The 15018-nt window shown below is 38.5% G+C and overlaps 1 protein-coding gene across 3 annotated transcripts in view; it reads left to right on the forward strand.

The window, feature by feature from the left end:
• MAGI2 (membrane associated guanylate kinase, WW and PDZ domain containing 2) overlaps positions 1-15018 on the forward strand; it is a 691018-nt gene that overhangs the window by 664216 nt on the left and 11784 nt on the right. For all 3 annotated transcript variants that reach the window (XM_057364469.1, XM_057364467.1, XM_057364468.1), the window contains one exon: positions 3998-4136. In XM_057364469.1, the coding sequence (XP_057220452.1) occupies positions 3998-4136 (139 nt within the window). The remainder of the gene's footprint in view (positions 1-3997; positions 4137-15018) is intronic.

Here is a 15018-nt window from a genome sequence, read left to right on the forward strand (position 1 = left end):
AGAGAAATTACTATAAATCAGAATTAGGAGAAAACTGCTTAAAGTGTGTTTAGATTCTAATTTGCAGAACTTGCTGGTGTTTGTCTATCCTCGATGACTTAAGGGAAATAAATTTATAGACTATCAGTAATTCTGTCCAAGAATTGGTGAACAACAAGAAAGTTARAAGTAGACTAGAGAAAGCAAAGCATATACCCTGGTTTTATTGTCAAATAATGAAAATTTCCTTTAACTTTCATAYTCAGAAATAATCTGACAAGTTATCAAAAAGTTGAGAAAATTCACGAACATGTGAAAGCAAATCTTGTCACACCGGTATAATTTTCCTTTCTTATGTCTGATTTTCATTCTTATTTCTATGTAGAAAAGGGGGGAGGGGAATGTACAATCTTCTTTTCACCTTTCAATGAAATTCACATAAAAAGGATGAGGAAAAAGGCTCTAGGTAGAATCTTTTAAAGTAGTTACTGACAATAAATCCTCTCAAAGGCTACTCTGAATGGTTTGCTCTTTTATAGTAATTACAAGTATGGTTCTGAGGCACCTGGGATGAAGCCAACTCAGTTCAATATTTCATTAATAACTGGAGACCCACTGATAAATAATAAAATAAAATTTGCTATTGCCAGTATGTCACTATTCATAGGGAGTTTAAAAAGCCTTTGAGAAACTGATTATTTCAAAATAAAAATTTTGTACTAAGCAGTCAATCTGATAAAATTTGCCAAAATGCACTGTGCTCAGTTTAGGGCAAAGAAATCAGATACACAATGTAATATAGGGGATAACTGCTGGGGATAATCTCAGAATCCAAGTTGACCATGAGTTGCAAATCTGACGTGTTACAAAAACACAAAGGATTTGTTCTGGGAACATTATCAGCAAGTGTGGAAAGCATGTAATCACTTTGATCTGTTCTGCCTACCCCCCACCTTCATAATATCTCTAGTTTGGAGACTGYGAACAGACATGAAAGAATCCAGAAGAGAACCACAGAGAAATACCATGTGGTATAAACTGCAGGAATCAACTTTTGATCCTTAAAAGAGAAATAAGGATCCCATATAACAAACTGATTTTATGCTTGCAATTACCTCTGGCCTCCTCTTGGCGCATCTTCGATGTGTGGGTATATCCAAGATCCTCTTAAAAAAAAATCACTGGATTTAGAAAATCTAAAAATTGATTTCAAATCTAAAAATTGATTTCACAATAGAAAAGTTGAGGGAGAAAGCACATTTGAATGCCTGGACAAAATGAAAACCTACAGCAGGGTTTCTTCCTATATCAGCCATAAAAAATCTGCACTTCAAGGGAAAGGAAGGGGAGGTTATCAAGGTTTAGGTGCAGGAAAAAAACAAGGATTGTACCATACTGACATCATTCCTCAGCCAAGGTTTTCTCTTTTGTATGAATTTCCAGATACAAGTGTAAAGTCTAATTGAAGCTTTTCTCAGGGTAAGAGTGTTGGCAACTTTTCCACATTGTTGTTCTCATCTAATCAGGGCTGGGCTCGTGCTGCAAAGGCAGTATAATTCAGCTGGGCAACAGTCAGCCACAAAACACAAAAGCAAGGAACATAATTAACCCACTGCTCCTGCAAACTATTCATTATACCTCTGGTCTCACCCATTGTCATGTAGATTTCAGAGCACCTAATTTTTGCAGACTTGTTTCTCTCCCCTCCTTCGGCCACATAGCTTAAAAARGCTTTTTTAAAGCTTYCACAAGTTATTTGCGCATAAKATTTCATAAGAAAAGGAAATAKCAAATCAGCTACAATATTTTATAATGAAAGGAAATATCAAATCAGCTACATGCTGTCTACAGAGAAAAAAATTCTAGCTCACAGAAATACAGAAAAGGTTACATTAATACAAGATAGTTCCTGCATAGTGACCAATGAAAACAGAAGAAAGGCAAACAGCAAGGGGAAAATGTGACATTAACTTAACCTTTTTACATATTAAACTGTATTRAAATCTTTCTGTTTTCCTGTTCTGGAGCACAGAGGATTTTATTTGAAGGACTGTACAATCTCTACACAGCTTTCACTACTCATTTTAAAAGCTATTCATCAAGGAGTGTTAAAAACACCTAACTGTGCACTGCATGGGACAACCAAATACATTCTTTTTAAGAGAGAAAATCTGCTGATGAAGAAATTTGCACTGCAAAAATAATCCTGCACAAAATAATTCCGATTTTTTTCCCCCACTGTTCATTCAGCAGCATTTACAAAGTGTAATAGCGAGGCTAATAGGCTTTATTTGGATCAATGGCTTTTTAGTTAAACAAAGTACCAGCATAGATTGCATACAGGATCCTGGGAGAGTTCCTAAAATAGGCTGCAGCTCCTATTAACAAAGTATAGATTGAGTAGGAATTATCAAAACACTGCCATGGTATTTCTACTAGCACTCTTTCTGTGTCTGAGCAGAAGTAGGGACTAGATAACTTGACAAGCCTTTCCGTTTTCTTTGATGCTAGGTGTCATGWTGACATTTCATATTGTGCACATTTATTTGGTAAATACTATATTTCAAACTCAGGAAAGAAGGAAAACCTCTGAAGGATTACACTTTTAGCTGACAGAAGTACAATTTTAGCAAAGAAAACATACAAAGTAGAAGAYGTTTCAATGTCCAAGGCCAGCTAGGAGATGGTTTACAGTCTTGTAAGAGGGAAAGGAAGTGCCCATCACCTTGAAGTCTGTATAATCTCCTTAAACCCCTCTCTAGGATGTGTAGGCATTGCTGTTTTAGGACAGTGCAAACACCCAAGGAAGCCTTGGGTGCACACTGGGGCAGTTGTGGTCCTGCAGAACAGATGTGTTCCCCTGGCACTGATAAACGAGTGTGCTGACCCACTCARCTGAGACCCTCCTGCCCCACTCCTGCTGCACCTGCACCTCTCCCAGCACCAGGAGATCATCCCACCTTCTGGGTTTCACTGGGGTCACCCCTCCAGTGGGCTGGGAGGCTTCTGCCAAGCACAGGCTCCAAAGGCTGTGGTGGTGCTAGCACAAGKCTCACCTGTCACCTGCCCGTGCTGCTTTGTGCCTGTCACAGGGGGCTGTCACAACAGACTCTGCAGCTGCTGCTCCCTGCAGGTGCTCTCTGCCACTCTGACCAGGCACAGCGGAGACCAACCACTCCCCTGCTGAAGGACAAGGTTTCCAGCATGGAAAATCAGCCAAAACCAAAACAGGCAGACTGGAGGCAAAGCCAGGGAAGTGGGGGTGGATGGGAGATGCAGACATCCGTGCCACATTTTACTGCTGTAGAAATAAAGGCAGAAAAATAATAATGAAGCCAACTCCAACTGGAAAGCTGGCCAGGAGATGAGTGGYAGAAATCTGTAATCAGAGCCTTGGAGTCAGCTGCTTTAACCAGACAGCTCAGCCACAGGCTGTGCTTACTGCCAGCAAAAAGCTCCTGTGGTTAAATATTTCAAGGCACACTCTCTGAACTCCAGCAAACCTTCCTGTCCTGTGTTATAGCAGTAACCTTTGTTTAATTGTTCTTCTTAACTACTCTTAATTTGGTGTGAAACTTTACTACCAAGATTTGGAAATTCAAATGTGGAAGTTGATATTTGTGCTTTGAACCTCTTTTCTCTATGAAAACAGCAAGTGCAACAAAGTTCTCTGGCTCACACAGCACTGCATGTTACGGTGTAGCACAGATAATATTCCAGTGGTTCTACCATTGCAAGCAATTCARCTGAGCTTCTTACATGTAGAAGATGTGAGGCAAGTTACAAAGGCATTACACCGATTTCAGCAGAAGACAAGCAGCATTTGATAAACCATATTCAGAATCCACTTTGGAGGTTATTTGATCTGCCAGTAATATTCCTCAGAYAGACAGGAACAAATTTACCTTGATGTGTCTGTCTGTCATTCAAGTAACCTGTGATCCATTGAATATGTCTCTTTCTGAAACGCTCATTTTACTGCAATTCTGTCTGACTCGATATTCTTYTTACCTGACAGGTAGGAGATCAAATAATTGAAATCAATGGAGAAAGCACAAGGGACATGACACATGCCAGAGCAATAGAGCTAATCAAGTCTGGTGGCAGGAGAGTGCGACTGTTGTTGAAACGTGGAACAGGCCAGGTCCCAGAATATGGTGGGTTTTCATCTTTACATTTTTATATGTGCATGACTCTATATAAATTAATGATATTGTTTTTTAATTAAGTAGAAGTTGCAGATTATGTATATATTGTAATTTCCTGGAGCACATGAAGTGTTGCCTTTGGTGCTTACCTGARTAGAGGAGGACTGACTCTCATGTCTGAGTGTTTCCTTGGCCAAGGCCGTAGGTGTCTGTCCAGCACTGTCACCTGCTGCCCTCCTGACACAGGCAGAGGCTTTTAASATGTGCATTGGAGGAAGCACCACAAACCTCCGAGGGGACATCTCTGAGCGTGCTGGGAGTTGTTGGTTTGTCCATAAACTCTCCTTTTTTTCCTTTATTGGTACTTCTCTGCACATTTTGAGTCACAGCAGATGATCTTGTTGCCATGCAATTGAGCAGCTCAGGCTGAAACTCAAAGCACAATCAAGAATGTACTCCTTTTTTTGACAACTTTGCCCATTGTATTATCTATGACAAAACACATGGATGATCAATTAGAAGCCAGTTCTGAATTTAAAACATGAGATTTTGCTCATTGTGGTGAGAAAACAGGATCCATTCTTCTTGTGTTTTGTTTCAGAGGGGCTTGTGGGACTTKTTTAAGTATTTCAAAAAGTATGAGTCATTTAGACAGTATAGAAAACTTATTTCATAACTGGAATGACAAGAAGTAAAAATAAATTATCCAAAGGTAATTTCAAAGACAAAGAGTTCTTTTTAAAACTTAAATCAGGGCTTACTCTATATTATGGTGTGACAATTTCATACATTTATGTAAGTTCTATGATGTGCACCTCTGGGCCTTAAATCTGTCAGGAAAAAGGCTATTTTTTAATGAAAAGTCCTTCACTTCTTTATGCTAGGAGGTCCAAAAACTCTATTAACTTTTTCTACTGTGACTTTTGAAGTTCCAGAATGCTTTTCCATTAGAATCAGGAATTACAGTCRCATAAAAATTCAAATACTTCAGCTTAACTGGGGTTTCAGGTGAGTCTTTGTTGCCAACTTAAATTCATTACCTCTGTTAAAGTCAGCTCCCCTGTTAGTCAGTCCCAGCTGTCAATACACATGGTAATTTCACTATTTTCTTCTCTAAACTAGTTCCTAATTCTGTGGCTGAGTTGATACTCAGCATAGGGTAAGTTGCATTTTTTACAGCTTTCAAGAGTGTCTGAATAAGGGCAGAAAAGATGGGCCATAGCCCATTCATCTGGTAATAAAACTATACTTTTCGTGAATAGAAACAAAGCAAAAATGGCTTTCAGGGGTCCTTATCAAATGGTACTAAGATAATTACTATCAATTTTAACCACTGTATAATCCTTTCAGAGAGACCTCCAACAGAAACTCAGGTCACCTGCAAAACTGCTTTATGGGGAGAGGTGCATCATTTTTAATGAAAGAACAAACAAATGTCCASAACTGATATAGTGGCAGTAATCCTTCTCAAATAGCAGAACTGTATACCAGCAGCTCTCTGGTTCCTCAGAAAGCAATTTAATCTAAGGTAGGTCCAGGAAGCTGCTCAGAGCAAAGAATCAATTGCAGTTCAGACCCATTCAAAATCTGACTTTCTTGAGATCCCAGTTCCAAATGGGACTTAAATCCAAAATAAATTTCCATTATTTATATGATCTTATAAATCTGTACCTTATTCCAGAAAAAAAGAAATTCAGTGTAGATAGCATTGATTTAGGGAAACAAATCTTCCAAAATGTTCACAAGCCTTCTTTTCCACTGTAAAGGATGAGTAAAAAATACATATAAACCACTAGAAATCCAGACACAACTTTTAGTGCTAACAGAAAGCAACAAGGTGACTTCACGGCATTGCTTAAAGTTAAGCCCACCATTTGGAAAGGCATGTAGARTACATAGCATGAGTTGTTTAAAAGTGCAGATTACTGAGAAATAAAAGTTATTACTAAGAAGTGCTGTTTAACCAGACCATTTTCCAATCTGCATCTCCAGCTCACAGCTCCATACAGGAGGAGAACTATGTAGCTGTGCTTGAAAGTYTCTTTGTCCTACTGCGCTGAAAAAGGAGTAAAAGTGTCCAGGAGTTGCTTCCTACTGTACACAAAACCTGCAGAAATCATCACAGCAGAGGATAACACCTGCATGTCTGCAGTTCTTAATCTGTGCTTYATGCAATTAGTGCTGTATCCAGTCTGGAGGCAGAGTGGAAGCAAAATAATAAGATGCCTGTTGAAATTAACTGAGATAATTAAAGTCCTCCCTAGGTCACTTCCCAAAGGTGTAAGAAATAGTCTAAAAACAAACAGAAGGTGCACCTAAATTCCAACAGCAGCCTGCCTAGAAAGTTAAAAATAGAAATTAACAAACAGAACCAATTAAAACGGGAGGCCCGATCTCAAGGTTAAGTCATCATGCTGTGAAGAACGCCTGTCAGAGACCCCCAGAAAGAAGATCTATTCCAAATAATGTAAAACTGAATGCAGAGAAGATTTGTGACACTAAGGACATAGTGGTCCAAAGGACAGCAGATAAACTAGTCAGTATTTAGTAACTCTTCCTTCAACCAGAATTTCACARTTGAGAAGGGTCCAGGACCTGTCCAGGACAAGATTTATTGGAGCTCTTTTTACTGAAATAATCAGCTTTATTTTTTTTTTTTGTCAGAAATATTTCTTATACTCTCCGGGGTCCAGCTATGGAGATCATCAGTGAGGAACAAGACTTAGTTGAGTATAAAAATGCAAAGCTGGAGGACAGAGCTGGTATTGGGACTGAAATGGTGGTGTGCAGCAGAAGCCTAGGGAGAAACAACAACAGCACAAGTGTACCAGGGTCCTCTTCTGGATATTCTCTCAGTCCCTGACAGGTGAAATGGTCAGGGACTTCCTGAATCAAAAAATCCCAAATCCCAAATTTTAATAATGCTGTGATTAAAGACCTTTCCAACAGCAGCAACCTTCAGATTCGCAGCATTAAAAAGGAGAAAACCTACCTAGAGCAACCTAAACCAGCCAGCCAAGACCATCACTTTATCATCTTCAGTCTGCAATTTCTTGATTTTCCTTGTGTTTTAAACTCCAGTGCAATGTTTCTGTTAGTACAAAATATGGTGGTATGTGCTTATGTGCAAGAAATATCAGTGTTGGAATGATGATGTGATTGACATCAGTWAAAGCAGTGTTTCGGAAAATTCATCAATGGGAAGGAAGTGATTTGTGAAAGGAAGGAATGTGTATTGAAAAGAAGAAAGCACTCAGGAAAGAAACAAAGACTGAGCTCCTGCGARGGTGTAAATCTCCTGAATGAGTTATGTCAGTTTATACTGCCTGGAAATCTGTCCATACAAATATATCTTGGAAAATTCTGGCTGAGCTGAAGCACAGCTCAAACCTAGGGTAAGAAATAAAGTGTGCTGCAAATGYAAATTTACCTTCATTCCAGCTTCTAATTTTGCTTGGAAACAAATGCCAGAGATCCCAGAGCACTTCAGAGGCAGAAATCCCCTTGGAGTGGGTATGGTACCATCAGAATRTAATCAAAGGAGCATGGATATGATTAATGCTCCAAAACTGTAGCTGATTTCACAGTAGGGTGCAACAAAAGAAGCTTGGAAAACAGGTGCTTTATCACTCAGCATCTCAGAACATGTTTGCTRAGGATAAGGATAGCCAGAAGAGCTATGCTTCCACTGGAGGTGAATTATCACAGCTCATCCAAASCCAAAGAACATCAGCATCATGTTTCATAGGAAATAGTCTGCCAGCTGTGTTCCTCAGAGAACAAAGTGATAGTAAGAAATCATATTAATGTGCAGGAAAGACTAGAAGTGCTGCTGGGAATCCTCATCCTGAAATGCACTTAATGCCTGGGAAGCCTGGCTGGGGAGAGTGTGAGGTTTCACATGTCACAGGACACAAAACCCAGAGCCAGCACCGTAGAACTGAGCACTTCTCACACCAGCATTAAAAACAATTTTACTAAAGTGATGGAGCAAGACTTTTCCTGCAGTGGCTGTCTGATTTCCTGTGTATGCACCTACTTAAAAGGCTCCTGATTTCAGCAGGAGCTGCTGGGTGTGCAGCAGATCTAAAAATCTGTCTGTTCACACCATGGGAGCATCATTACAGATGCTCATGTATGTCAGGCCTTAACCATAACTACATAAATACCATGAGAAGGACATGTACCTTGCACTGGGATGAAGTGTCATCCTTAAAGGCAAAATGTGGGCAAACACATTTTTTGAATTACAAAATCACAAAATAGCAAGTAAGAAATAAAGCTATCAAATCAGTCTTTCTATCCAGCTGTGAGTTCTGCAAGAAACAAGTTACCTCTAACAATTGATAAGCCCTAGAAAACTACAGTTTTGTGTGGGAACAACTACTGTTTTCTCCATAGAAATATCTTTGGAGGAAGTTCCCTAGRAAAGCCTGTGGTGTTTAAGTCTCAGTCCCAGTAGTCCTGGCAACTTGTTTCTTCTAACTTACTGCTCCCGGCCTTGCCTGCCTGGAGATTTCATTACTCATAGTACATGAAAATATATAAGTTTCTAGAAGTATCTGAAAGCCATGAGTCATATAATCAAATGACAACAAACAGGGTGTAAAGGTGGAGAAGAATGAGGCAGGTTAGCACCTGTGGTGGACTCCAACCCTCCAGCCAGGCATCCCCCTGCCCCAGTTGCTTTCTATCTGGTGGTRCAGAGGGAGCAAAAATACTCAGTTTCACCTGTGAGGAATATCTGGAAGAAACTAATTTGATTCCCTTCCTGCTTTCAGAACTACAAAATCATCTATCAGTTTTGAGTTCAGGTTTCTATCAAGTTTCACTTAGTTTTAAGTTGCTTAAGACCTCCTGCAGGAAGTTATAAGTTTTAGAGACTCCAGCCCATTTACACTGGGATTTTGGAAAACTCTTCCATTGCCCTGTCTTGGATATCTGGCTTTGATATCTGAGCACACTAGGTCAAACTAACAGATGCCCAGAGTTGTGGGAACTGGAATCACTGGGGTTTGGAGAACAAGAAATCTGCATCATGTGGTGATGGTCAGTGTTTTATGGATTCACACAATGATGGTCCCTTTACCTCTCTTCCCCTGCTTTGTTTGRCTTTATTAAAAGTCATGTCCTGGGGTTGCACTGTGTATTTTTGAAATCTCTGCTGCTTCAGGAAATGCTGAATTGTGTACACAGCTCACCCCATGGGTTCATTACACTCAGGGGGTTTTACAGAACTACAGTTTAGGTCCAGTTTTAGCTGTTTAGGGGAAGAAGAGTAACATTTGGCTATATACAAATTGCTGGTTAACAGATAAAAGCTACAATTTAGTAGTAATTTTTGAAGGACCRTGAAGAAACTCTCATCTTCTGCTTCAGCAACAAAAGCAAAAAATGTCAGAGTTGATACCAATACAAGGATTTTTTATATGAGGAAATTGGCACAGTTCTTAAATGCATTAAACCCTTTGCTTTTGATTTGTTATGACTCCTTCAGGAAGCACCTCAAGATGTACTCCATACCCATAGTCCAGGTGAATCTATGTCCTGAAAATATATGTACAGTAGTTCAATAATCCACTAATATTTAGACTTACAGCATGCTTATTTGTCTTAGCTTTACAGAAATACTTCTTTCCTGTTACATATAAGCTTTTTACTCAGTTGTTCTAAACTTACTAAGAATTCTCTGCTCTAACAGTAGTAAAATGTCTGTATGTCACTGGTTCTGTTAATTCTAATGATTGGTCCTAGGCTGTTCCTCCCCTTCCTTTAGGAATGGTACCTTCCAGTCTCTCCATGTGCATGAAAAGTGACAAGCATGGGTCCCCATATTTCTACTTATTGGGCCACCCTAAAGACACGGTTTGTAAACTTTGCATGTGTATTATCTTTCTAATACATTTTGTTTCTCACAACTGTTAATAGAGTATTTTCCAACTTTTTCTTACATGCTAGCTTACTCAATCGTTTCTACAGTATTCGACTTTTCTTTCATAATTGATTATCTAAGACATCAAAGCAGCTATGCATTCTGCAAATGTCTTTTAATATCCTAAATAATGAGTTTTGCATGTTACACTAGTGCATAGGTCTGCTATATATCCACTTTTTCTCATGACAAAAATTTATCCTCTGAGTATGACTTTTCAGGTAGAAAATCTGAAACTTTTGAGTTTAATCTGTAATTTTCCTCTTCTTTATGGCACTTCGCTTGCAAAAATATTAGCAATATGAAGGTGGAAGCTAGATGCTGATCTCAAACAATATTTATGTGCAGCCTCTTGAAGAAATAACAAATGTAAATTGAACACATTTTGGAATGTGCTGTAAGGCAATATTCATTTATTAAACCCTGTGGTTTTGCTGAATTTACACAAAGCACCTTCCTCTTGATTTCAAGCTATTTTCTTCATCGAATTAGATMCAAATGAATAGATTGTTCAGATACATCTAATCTGTAATAGAGTCATGGCTCAGATATGATACCTGAAAAGCAAAGGGAAAAAAGATTTATTATTATTATATTTTCCTATTGATTGCTGTCATCACAGAAAACACAGCAGTGTCATTCAGCTCTGTCTGCTGCTGACTGCACAATATTTGCTACAATTACAAGTACAGTCTCACATATTAAATAGACAAATTGGAATAGAAAGGGAGTTATACCCAGAGATGTTCTTCCAGCCTTTGAGCTTCAAGCAGCTCCCCCAGTGTGATGCTCACAGARTTCTTGCCCCCAGCACCCAGGCACTAAACTGCGCTTAAACTATGAATCATGTGTGTGCAAATCCAGGTAATTTAACCAAYGTGTTTCCAGTTAGAGCTTATTTCYAATCTGTGTCTATAAATGAAATTTTTTTGAACACAGACACATCCCTATACTTTKTTGCTGCAGAGCTGGACACATGTAGAGGACATTTGGAAATGTTCCCATGTAGTTCAAGTGCGTATGTCACCCTCAGAGACTTCCCAGCCACAAAGTTCCTGCAGCATATAGAAATGTTAATTCTGACATTCCTTGTATTCTTACCTTAACTCTGTTTTGTTCCTCACTTAACRTAGCTCAGAGAGGTCAGATATCCAGGCTGGTATTAGGGCCATTTTRCAAATCCCACTCATCAGCTCAATGAACTCCAGGTCCAACACAAGTTCTACATATTTRTAAGCACAACTTTTTGTGTATCATCTTTATTTTTCCTCCTATAGAAAAACATACACAGGAAATAAGTATTTTTCCTGAAATAAGTAGAAATGTAAATATTCTGTAAATATAGCWAGTTTTGCAGAGTCACCCAGCTGTGAATGGTTCTCATTTGTTTGGCAGGGACTGGTGCAACAGATTTTTCTTGTCAGTGTAAYGTATCCAAAAAAGCAAAAGCACTTTAGTAATGGTCAACACCAAAAACAAAATACTTCATTGATAAAAATGCTGTGTCATGTCAAATGAAAATATGTTTGTTATAAAATGTTTCCATTTCAGGTGTTTTTAATGAAGGAGTTCWGAGGGGAAGGAGTTTCCTAAAGAGCCCATTTTAATGGGGCTTATCTCAACAAAAAAATGTGGCYGTGCTACCATTCATTAGAGCACTGAGCAAGGAGTCAAATTTCCTAGTGCAGAACATATACATTGACCATTTTAACATACCTTAAGAGAGACCCTACCATAATACCATCATGCAGTCTCTTACAAGACCACATTTCATCCAAAGGAATTGTTCCTTTTTGTATAAATAATCACTTCTGGAAGATKATCAGCAGGCTTACTTGAACTTAGATATGGCACAGGAGAGATGCAGGCAGTTTGGAGGGTACATCCAGATGGAGTGATGCAGGCCTGTGYTACCTTGCACCATGGGTTTGGTAGCCCTTATTAGTAACCACTGCATTTATATTTGCAACAAATAGATTAAAAATTGGGAGGTTATACTGTAGAWTTATTAGTTGAATATAGTTATATCCTTCAGAAAGCTCCAGTTTTCAGTCTGCTACAAACTGCAATTTTCTAGTTCTTTAACTCTCTTAGAATGTCTGAAGCTTTTACATTTGTCTAATAAATGGCTAAAGCATCTTGGGCTATACTTTGATGCCAGATGCTCCTCTCTGTTTAGAGTACTGATCAGATAATCCAATTCATCCTATTTTTAGTGCTCATTTTATAAATCTCCAGAGCTGAGGTTGGGTGTTATTTGAAACTTGAACTACCCCATACATCATTCATTTGATGTGAGTGCAAAAATCAATAGTAATTTTGGAAAAGTGCCCTTTCTGCCTGTGACCACCTTGGTGGAACTACAAACATTCATTCATATTCCTGCTGCATTTCCAATACCACCTTCTTATTTCTAGTAATACCAACTTAATTTCAGGAACCTGTGGGGTGTAAAAAAAAAAAAAAAGACTAAATAAGTGAACCAATATACTGGTTAATAAAATTGGTCTAAAACCATCAGGCAATTTGAATATGGGCTCCCAAAGGTTCTAGAATGTTTTATTGCTATGGGTAAAAACTATTCAAGGGCAAAATTGAATATTAAAAACTGCTTTACAAACATGTCTTTAKTATTTAATAAATATGTAGCAGCTGGCAGAAAAGTAGAACACCCTTCTATTAAATAACAGTGGATGTGGATGTGGGTGCATATAGTTATTTCTGTCTTATAACAAATTTCTATTTTAAAAGATATGTAGACCTTTTACATACATATCCCTTGATACAGAAATAGAAAACATGGTCTTGAAAGAAGGAGGGACACTTGGGATGGCACTTTCATTTTTATGGCAATGACTTTGAGCTTCTAGGAAGGCAATACCTTTTCCTCACATTTAAATGCAAAAATAATAAACATTGCTTTGGCAATTACACTCCCAGTGGCTTTGACCAGTCTAGCTGAATAGCCTAACCCAGGCTTCCCCCATGTGTATAACAGGGATAGTAATGTTTACTTACTTATCTCATGGGAGTGTTATGGGGATTAATTATTTAATGCTTRAGAGGCATTTTAATGATTAAAATTCCTAGTTGACTACTCAGTATTATTACTAAAGCTAATCCACACCAAAATTGGCAGTGTCCCCCCACATCTGAGCAAAGATTTATTAAAAAGACTGTTAAGCAAGTTCTCTTATTATTAAAGCTTAATTATTCCAATGTAATATTCTGGAGTAGATTTACTAATATGGTGTAAAGTGTAGATAATTACAGCTAAACTACAGTGAATAAAACAGATGAACAAACATTATCCCTGCTTTGGTTCACATAAACTGGCAAGCAGACTTCCCAAAGAAGGGGAAAGTCCCACCCACAAATCTTTTTCAAATATTTCCTTTCATGGCTCCCTGTATTTCCATCCAGTTGACAAGACCAGAAAATAAGCTCCCGAAATACAGAATCTGAAAGAATGCAGCCATCCCTCTGTCTCCACAGCATCAGTTTTTCCTTCCTTCATGTAATCCAGGCAAATAGATAAAATAGRAATTCAGCCACACTTACCATAGCTTTGCAGTTTGCCACAGGACTAAGTCCCGTCTTCTACTGGTGCAGCAAAATATCCCAGAAAATTCCTCTCCCACTGCTTATCTCACAGTCCCTCTCATGTGCCACAGGCCCCCAGGTAACAGCAAGACTGCATCACCAAAACTTGTTCTTACTCAGAGTTAGCTCTTTTTTTCACTTTCACAGTATAAGGTAACTGTGACTCCCCAACTGATGCTTAAAGAACATGACCATAGAGAGTGTTGAAGTTTTCTGAGCAACAGCCACACTTATGCAGGATTCTGAACATCTGGGTTTTCTAACAACATGTAGTTTGTGTTTGCTCATTAGGAGCTGAACATTACAGTGTAAAATTCATTTATTCATGCACTTCCATCTCATGATACAGTTTTCACAGAAATTTTTCTCAGCATTCCAAAGATACTACAAGAGCCCTGACAGCAGGTGTGTGGTCCCAGAGTCAGCTCTACACCTTCATTGCTTAAAGGCCTGAAAAGAGTTTGCTTAASAGACATTAAGCTGCTTCTGCAGCTTCTACCCTAAGCACATTAGGACTACCCATTCATGAGCTTYGTGACTAAGAATGGGTTCAAACCAAGTTATGTGTTTTGCTTAAGATCCTCCTCTCACTCAYAAATTAAGAACCTCAGTGCCTACCAGAAACAACTTTCTAGGGTATTTCATACACAGTCAAAATGCTCTGAATTCCTCACTTAGGTAAATTTTTTTATTATCTACATGCTTTTAAAAATGACAGCTATTTATTGACCTGACAGAATGTGATGCCTACTGCTAACGCCCATTTTAGCTGTGATAATTAATAATTTTAATATTTAACTTTAATTAAGTGTGTAATATCCAGCTCTTAAATTATTCAGTCTCTGCAGAATGTTTTTCATTAACACCACACATTCTATTAACATATTTATGAACACCTTTTATGACTTAATATGGCTTAATTCTATTAATAAAAACTAATTTGAAAGYCATTATCTTTTTTAATTATACAGTAACTACCAGTGTAGATTTTCCAGCTCCAGCATGACTCTGGAAGAGAACTGCTGGGGTTTCTCCAGTTCCACTCCTCTGCCTGGCCACACAGCACACTTCTTTATTGACAGGATGAGTATTGCCTGAGCAGCTCTGTCCTGATAAATATGTGAGATGCTCAGCACTCCAAAAAGGGCACCAAACCACCTGAAGGACCTTTTGAATGATAATGTGTGGTAGAGCAGCATCATTACAGACTGGCACTTAAGCTGTCCACAGACTTAACATTGCCATAGCAGTGAGGAGCTTCCTGTGGAGGATAAATGCACCATGGAGTCTGCAACTCTTCACTTACTGTTTGTAATCCTGCAACATATATGCATCAAATTTACCAAGGGTACAACC

The sequence above is a fragment of the Malurus melanocephalus genome, unplaced genomic scaffold (genome assembly GCF_030028575.1).
Source record: "Malurus melanocephalus ecotype Western Australia unplaced genomic scaffold, MMel_1.1 scaffold_39, whole genome shotgun sequence".
In the NCBI taxonomy this organism is placed as follows: domain Eukaryota; kingdom Metazoa; phylum Chordata; class Aves; order Passeriformes; family Maluridae; genus Malurus; species Malurus melanocephalus.